This window comes from Nicotiana tomentosiformis, chromosome 6 (genome assembly GCF_000390325.3).
Source record: "Nicotiana tomentosiformis chromosome 6, ASM39032v3, whole genome shotgun sequence".
Classification (NCBI taxonomy): Eukaryota; Viridiplantae; Streptophyta; class Magnoliopsida; order Solanales; family Solanaceae; genus Nicotiana; species Nicotiana tomentosiformis.
Window position 1 is genome coordinate 6,599,443 of NC_090817.1, and position 8,599 is coordinate 6,608,041.

An 8,599-nucleotide genomic window follows, 5' to 3' on the forward strand; every position below is an offset into this window, starting at 1 on the left:
TTCAATGAAGCACAACAAGCGCTAAACCAGGTAACTTCAAATATCTCTTGATGACGTTAATTCATAGTGGGATATAATTTTCTTAAGTAACACCTATAGAAGGTGATATAAGAGCTAAAAATATATAGATTAAACTTAAAATATATTTACATACTAAAGAGTGGTGAAAAATTTAAACATGGTCAAAAATTAGGTGCTCACAATCCTAACATTTTTCTTTGTGTATGCAGGCCTCAGTGCTTCATCATGAGGCCTTTCTCTGATATCGGGACGAGCTGAACCAGCTTGAGGTCGAGGCCCGAGGGCTCACTGAGAAGAGAAATACCTACAAACTTCTCAGCGAGCAACATGAAGGGGATGAGCTGGAGGTGGCTCGGAAGGAGAATGCCGACCTGGTCGAGCAGGTAAAAATATTTGAGGTTAGTGACGACGAGCTAGACTCGGTGACTAACAGTCGAAATCCGCAAGTCCAACAGAAAATCGACCGGATCGCCTAACTTCGAGCTGAGATGGATGCTGTCAAGGCCGAGACCGATGAATAGAGAGGCAGGATGGACCGTCTGGCCTAGAAAAATGAAACTGTTCGGGCGCAGCTGACCTCGGCTGAGACCCAACTTCGAGCGGCAAAGGAAAAGGCCGAGGTGTAGGCCAAAAAGGTTGAGGAGCTCCAGTCTCAGCTAAGTACGGCCGTCTCTGATCGAGAAAATCTTGCCAAGGAGCTCAAAATGGCCAAGTCGGTGGTCTTGGTGGTTAAAACCAATGCCGATGAGATGGTGGCCCAATATAAGGCTGATGCCGAGGCGGCCCAGGATCGAACGAAGGATATCGTCGAGCATGCAAAACGGAAATCCCGAAGGGAGATTCATGCTCGGGGATCCGACTTATCGGCCAAAATCGAGAGTACTAAGGGGCTCAGAGCCGAGTCTAAGAAGTTGGCTTATCTAGAGGATAAAGAAGGCTCCGAGGGTTCGAGCGGATCTGAGGGTGGAGGAGACTCCGAAGATCTTGGCGACGAGGCGGGCTCCATTGAAGACCAGACCGTTTAAGTTCCTTGTACATTTTTTCTTTATTTTTTGTATTTTTGTACTTTTTTTGTCAAGGCCGTTTGGCCTTTGTAAAGACTTTATGTATATATATAATACGAGGCTTCTTTTTTCCTTTGACAATTTTTGAGTTTTGTTTTTCTTTGCTTTATTCTTTATGTTCGCAAAGATCGAAATGCCTTAGCATGAACTAGTTAGGCCATGTTCGGTGGTTCGAACAGGCCTTGCATTTGATATTATTTTGTTTAAGGTATCGTGCGGGTTCGGTATGACCAAACCTTTTCCCCAAAGTATTTATAATTTTTTAGAATTTAGTTTGCCGAGGTAGCCTTTAGAACCAGTTTAGAAATTTTTCAAGGCCTTGTTTTTTGTTACGGGTCTCGGACGTCTCCGAGCCGTTTTAATATGGCTATAGCCTTTTAGTTCGGGTGTTTCCCTGTTGGCTTGCCACATCGAGTTATCTGGACTTGCCTAAGATAACAGTCCCCGAATGGGGATGGCCGTAGCCTTTTAGTTCAGGTGCTGCCTAATAGGTCTTGTGCCCCCGGGCTCTGATAGCCCGTGCCGTCCGAATTTTTTTCGGCACGACAGTCCCCGAGTGGGAGAGATCGTTTGAAACCGAATAAAGGCATCCCTTGGGCTCGATGCCTTTAGGGGATCGGATATAGAAAATTCCTTAAGAGAAAAAGGAAATTTTTTTAAGGGGCAAGATATTTATCCGCACGGTCGAGACTTTTTTTTATTCTTGTGCGTAATAGTTACACATGCGTACAAGTTTTGTGTCAAGGCTCAAGCAGTCTATGTGGGAACGATTCATTTGACCGTTTGACCCTTACAGTAAGTCCTATCGATCGAGCCGAGACCATTCAATCAAAAAGTTTCTTTCCTTGCTAAAGTCGTTATCCGAGGGTGATGCCCCCCAGTGTTTGGGACGATCGTAGAGAGGCCTCGAATAATGTTGTCGTGATCTCCGATACTTGTTCGTAATCGGCCTTCAATTTATAAGTTAGCATGATTTACTGTTGCCTTTGTTAAAAACCTTACCGAAAAACCCATTTGGGACAAAACCGGTTCAAGGGAAACAGAGTGCAACTCATGCTTTCAGGCCTAAAAGTTGTGTCGTTCTTTAACGGCCGCCTGCGAGTGTTAGTTAAAAATACAAATAAGTAAAAGGAATGAATGAGGTCGTACCTTAGCAGTAAAATCGCTTCAAGTGAGTTATGTTCCAGTTGTTCGGTAGTCGCTCACCGTTCATTGTTCCGAGTTTGTACGATCCCTTGCCAGTGATCTCGATAATTTGATAAGGACCTTCGCAGTTCAGCCCCAACTTCCCTTCGTTCGGGTTCCAGGTACTCAGCGTGACCTTCCTTAACACCAAGTCCCCGATATTGAAATGCCGAAGGTTAACTCTTCGATTTTAATGCCTCTCGATCCGCTGCTTTTGGGCAGCCAACCGAACAAGGGCGGCTTCGCGCTTTTTATCTAATAGCTCCAGGCTTGTATTCATGGCCTCGTCGTTCGATTCCTTGGTTGCATATCGGAACCTGAGACTTGGTTCTTCGACTTCAACCGGTATTAGAGATTCGATGCCGTTTCTGCGATCGAGCAGTCGCTTCTGCGACCTCGGCCTCAACCCATGTCTGGTCTCTTCTGCGACCTCGACCTCAACCCATGCCTGGTCGCTTCTTTAGACAATCTGCTCGCTTTTGTGACCTCGGCCTCAACCCATGCCTAGTCGCTTCTTCGGACCATCTACTCGCTTCTGCGACCTCGACCTCAACCCACGCCTGGTCGCTTCTGCGAGCTCGCACATGCGAGCTAAATTCTGCAGGTGTGATTGCACCAGAAGGCCAAAATTAGCCACCCTCGAGCCGAACGCACTTCGATCGGTATCAAGACACAGAAGAATAAGAGTTTAAGGAGAATAATAATATATTGCTTTGGAATACGTATTACCATGTGTTCTATGAATTATCAGACCCCCCTTTATATAGTAAAGGAGTCCTACTTTAGGTACAATTCTATAAAAGGTAAAAATCCCTTGATTTGCTGATTGCCGGTTCCTTACTAATATACGTCGAGATTCCCGCCGTAATATCCGACCGGTCATGGATGTTTCGGTCTTCTGTTGGTTATGCTAATAATATTTTTTCGAGCTCGTTCGGGACTAGAGGCGATTCCGGGATCACGAACTCAATGTTTTCAAAGGCAGACGTTCTGACTCCGAGTTCTAGCTCGGTGGGACTTGAGGTCGATCTTTAGCCCTTGATTGTCATGTTCTGAACCTAATCTACCATATCGTAGGCGAGCTCGAATTCTACCGAATACACTAGTAAATGTATAGAGATTGTTTCAATATTAAAATTTTAGTGCGAATAGGAGATATCAGGTAGAAAACCAAAACAAAAAGAATGTATTGTTGATATATGAGCTGAATGGGACCCGAAACGCACATGGTCAATAAAAATAAAATTAAGGATACCCAAGGAAAGTCTCAAAAGAGACGCCGGTCGACAAACAAGCAATTGTGACAAATAAGTGATAGCCACGAGTAAACAGCTCGACAGCCTTTATTGAGCAAGGAAGGAAAACGAGCATCGGACCTAGTATTATTTTTGACACAAAATACAAATATTTAGGTAAAAGAAAATACATAATTTCAACAAATATTAGATTCTAAACCTATAATTTTAAAAGTACAGTGAGTTCACACTAAAAAAGTTTAAACTTTAAAGATTAAATTCGACAAATTTAAATTCTAAATTCGCCTCTAATTAGTGCATAGAAGAGCATGCGACTAAACTGAATAAATAAACTTGTATAGGCTCTAAAATTCTTAGGAAGCTAGTTAGCTTTGGTTGTTTCAGCAAGCAAACTTTTGAAAGCATGAAGGAAACTGAAGCTGGAAATATAAATTCTCAACAGCTAAAGGAAATTGACAGTCTATATAAACGAAACTAGTAGCTGAAAAAATGACTATTTGCAATCTGGTTTATTGAAAGGTCAAACACATATTTCCCATTACATAAGTTAACTTACAACATATGAACTTACAACACATTTCCCATTGATAACTAGTCCTACATATCTGAACAGACATATAGCCTAAAACATGATAATGGCTATGATGATCAAACAGTTATATATACCAAATGGCCAAAGAAGATAAAAGGGAAAAGTAAGGAAATGGGAGATTATGATCAAGTAAACAAACACATTTGAGACCGGATGGGCGACTAACCAAACAGAATAGACTTTGCCAAGTGAGCTCAGGAGAGAACAAAATTGCAAGCACTGAGTGTCAAGTACAGCCTAAAGATGAAAGATAACTTCTTCCAGATGTCAAACTTAAAAAGATAGAATACTTTGTCCATTACATTGGCTCAACAGCATTCACCAGAAAAAGAAATGGTATGTGATATCAAAAAACTATCAAATCTAACTTAGAAAAAGAAAAGACGGGAAAGGCTGAACAGTAGACGAAAGTCAACCTCTCCTTCCCCTACCTCTTCCCCTTCCCCTTCCTCTTCCCCTACCTCTTCCTCTAAAACCTGTTGTACCATAATCTCTAGCATCATCTCTTTCAAATGTGAACATGCTCATTCTAATATTCTCTGCCTCCGTCGTTGTACCGTCTTGTTCCTGAAAATTGGTATAAGAACTATATCAAATGGCACTTCCCAGTAAACTCTGGTGAAATATATGTCAATATAACTCTATCTGAGCTTTAAGAACGATTATTGTTCACATGGACTTTGGAGACATTATTACCAATCGTAGAGGCAAGAGGAATTTTATAACATCTTCTTTGCTTCAACTGGTAAACCTCAAAGCAATCATATTCCCAAAAATTATAAATTTGGTTATAACTGAATAAATATAAGCTGTAACCTATTCTAGTAAGTGGATTATTGACAATTATCGACCGAGGCTTGATCTTCGTATCATAACTTAAAGGGGGCATATAGAAACCACATTATGAAAATATAGGTTAGATGCCACTATTTTTTGAATATTGACAACCATATATTCTTACGTGAATATCTTCCAAATCTAATTGCTGTTGCAGCTGCCTTGCAAGTTCTTCATCTTGGCTTACATCAGGAAAATCACGTGTTGCAGAAAGATTAGCACCAGTTTTTCTCCTTTCCCATTCATCTAGGGTAAGGACCTCTGTCTCTTCCTCTCTTCCTCTTCCCCTGAATCTTTGCCCTCTTGAACGATGACCATCACGAAGCTGACTCATTTTCTGCAGTAGTTTTTGTGCAGCTGCTTGGTTTTGAACAGGGACTGCTTCGACCACTGTCAGACAAAGAGATGAAGGTCAAGATGAAAAGAACTTCAATAAACAGTGAAATTAAAACTTCGGTTTACTTGAAAGGACACGCGACATTGAAATTCAGGATGTATTAAGAGAATGCAGCAAGTAGTTCCCTTAGAGAGCAATTTGACGAGTAGGCTACACCTTCCTTTGGCCTTGATTCAGAGGTGCTTGACTTTTCTTCATTCTTTTCAATCTGAGCAGGTGGCTTCAGTTCATTACCCACGCTCTCTGTTCTTAAATCATGGTTCTGGTGTCTATGCATTTGACTAGCTGTAGAACTTTGAGCTTTTTCTGCAGAAGTCAGACAGGCACTTTAACCAAATGAAACAGAACCGGCTTCACAACAGAGGAGTATTGAGAAGAGATATATTTGACTTGGTAATATTGGAGGAAAAATCAACACCCTCTAAATAACTACAATATCCACATACGAAGAGAGCAAGGTTACAACCCACCCTCCCCCCAAACAAAAACATTCATTGCCTTCTGCAGATCACCTAATAAGAGGTACAATCGTTTAAAGATGGTATGTCAGACCCCCATGTTAAAAATCTAGGTTCAGGATGACAGGATATCTAACATATATTGTCAAAAAAATATGTCACGCCTCTGACCGGAATATCTCTTCTGCTGAGAAAGGTGTTTATGCAAAGCTCCAATCTGCAACTTTTCAAATGGTGGTGGACCAGCAGTTCCATCCTCATGTGCTTGTTTCAAGGTTGAACGGGAGAAACCTGAATATTTCTTGTTCATCTGCCATTCCTCGTAAAGAGAACTAACACTACCTCCTAGAACAGTAATCGTTTTGGCACTCAAACACACAATACCACTGTGCACTATAGCTTTGTTTTCCAGGCGCACCTGAAAAGCAGAACATATAAAAAAGAGGACTATTGTTGATGAGAACTGTTCGGCACATCTTATTATACTACCAACAAACAGGACAGTCATGAGTTGGAATTTTTATAACCGGAATTAGATATAAATTACAGCCATAAGTTGGTAGCCTCTGATGAGCTTTTAAATGTCTATATTATATGTCAAAAATTGTACCAATAACCAGCAGGAATCAAGAATAACATAATTTAGGACTAATTCTTTGTAAGAACGATTAAAAATAGTAACAATGAGAGATACATATTTTCAGTATGCCACGAGCCAATAGGATGTATATTAGAAAGTTACCCGTCTACTGTGAGTTTTCTATCAAATTGTCATAGCGAAAGGGATTACCTTAGTGCCAGGAACAACATCATCAGGAATTGAAGGTATATGAGAGTACTCTACAGCAGTTATTTCAGAGTGCCCATCACTGAGCCTTAATCTAAGTAGACGCCGATTGTTAGAAGTTCCAGAACTCTCAGCCATTTTACTTCGGGATATATCTCTAACAGAAGATATCTGCTCAAGACCATGATAACAGAATAAGGAAAGAAGCTCGGCGGCAGAAGTTCAAAGTCTGGACAGACAAATTTTCAGTAATATCAAAGTTACATGCACAGAAACTATCGATAAAGAAATTTATATCACATTGAAAGGGGGAAGGAGAGATAGCGAGGGGATGAAAAAAGAAGAGACTGATTGAAATCTGATTCTACTAAAGTAATTTAACGTCGGTGTTGTTCAATGTAACTCAGGTTGTGCTCTTTGCCTTGCTTAGTTGATGCTTTGGTGCAGGCGCCAAGGTGATAACTTATAAGGCAAGCCCCTCTACACCGATGGACCGAACTACGCCTCAGTCCCAAACAAGTTAAGGTCGACTATATGAATGCTCACTAATTCTGCCAGTGAGAGCTTGCTCACATTGCTGATTCCAAGCCAGGATAAAGGAGGAGTGCAACCAGCGTAAAACTAACCAATTTCATGATGAATCCTCGAACATATATACATATATAAAAAATTTATACAAAAAAAGACCATCCTAATCACAATCTACTGACTCTGAATACTGAATCTGCGTCACAGCAATCATCATTTGGCTACTAATACTAACATCCATGATGTACACAAAAATAATACTTCCTCTGTCCCACTTTATGTGGCGGTTTGCGGATTTCAAGAGTCAAACGAGTTAACTTTGACCGTTAATTCTGAAATAAGTTTTTTTTTAATTTATATATTTGAAAACTACTTAAAAAATTCTATAAGTCACAATAATTAATAATTCAAAATACTTAAAAAGGTATATGAAAAACTCACGGTCAAAGACAAACCAGTTTGACTGTCAAAATTTGAACATTGTCACATAAATAGAGACGGAAGGAGTACAAAATACACACACACAAAAAAACATAATGTATTTATACAAATTCGTTATGCAACAAAAATACATAAAGAGAATTGAAAAGGAATAATTACTTGAAGGATTTTAGGGCCTTGAAAATGAGACGCTTTACGGAGAGTAGAAAAATCGGGCAAAGATTTCCCACCGATGGATCGCAAGTCCATGTTTACGAGCTCCGATTCGATCGAATCAACGGTGTATGATGACGACGACGATTGAGCTGCAATTAGTGTATTTACTTCATTGACATCTCGGAAACACCAGCCTCTGGTGGTTAGGGTTTGTAGCAAATACTGTGATGAAGAGGAAGAGGAAGAAGAAGGTGAGTTCTCCATTTCAGCGCCTATTAGGTGTTTGATGTTTGAACTCTGAGAATCTCGTCCGCTTTGGGGAGTTTTTTGCCAATGTGCAATTTTGACCGAAAATTCTATTTATAAGTTGACTTATAATTGCAGTCCCGAAATGCAACTTATAAATTTCAGAAATTTCCTAAGCTAATGATATCAGTTGCATTTCACGTTGCGTTTAAATTACACAATTATGAAAATTTTAGTTGGATAAATAGAAATTATATAAGAAATACTATAAAATTCATAATTAAAAATAAATAAAAAGATACGAGATGTTGGAATAATAGTGTTAATATTGATTCTTCAAAGTTATCGATTCCTAATTTTGCTTTCACTTTTAATAATTAATTTTTTTTATGTAAAAGATAATAATGTTATTAATATTAATATGCATCTTATAAAAAATTTTGGTATAATGATATGGTATCCGAGACTCGCTAGGCCACGATTAATCTGGATTCACACCTACATAAGTAGGGGTAGACATAGTTTGGACAAATCTGAAATTCAAATCGAAATTCGATTTTTTTGGATTTTTGGTTTGGATTTTCGAATTACGGATTGAATTTTGGATTTAATTTTTAATTTTTTTGGATTT

At 39.5% G+C, this 8,599-nt stretch overlaps 1 protein-coding gene across 1 annotated transcript; it reads right to left on the bottom strand.

Moving 5' to 3' along the window:
• Positions 1-4,356: 4,356 nt before the first annotated feature.
• On the bottom strand, positions 4,357-8,086 carry LOC104085905 (uncharacterized). The gene is made up of 6 exons (XM_009590029.4): positions 7,726-8,086; positions 6,601-6,768; positions 5,982-6,228; positions 5,509-5,658; positions 5,080-5,345; positions 4,357-4,685 (listed from the first exon to the last, which is right to left on the bottom strand). Exons 1-6 carry the CDS (start codon positions 7,984-7,986, stop codon positions 4,530-4,532), a joined length of 1,248 nt encoding a protein of 415 aa, XP_009588324.1. The 5' UTR covers positions 7,987-8,086; the 3' UTR covers positions 4,357-4,529.
• Positions 8,087-8,599: the final 513 nt, after the last annotated feature.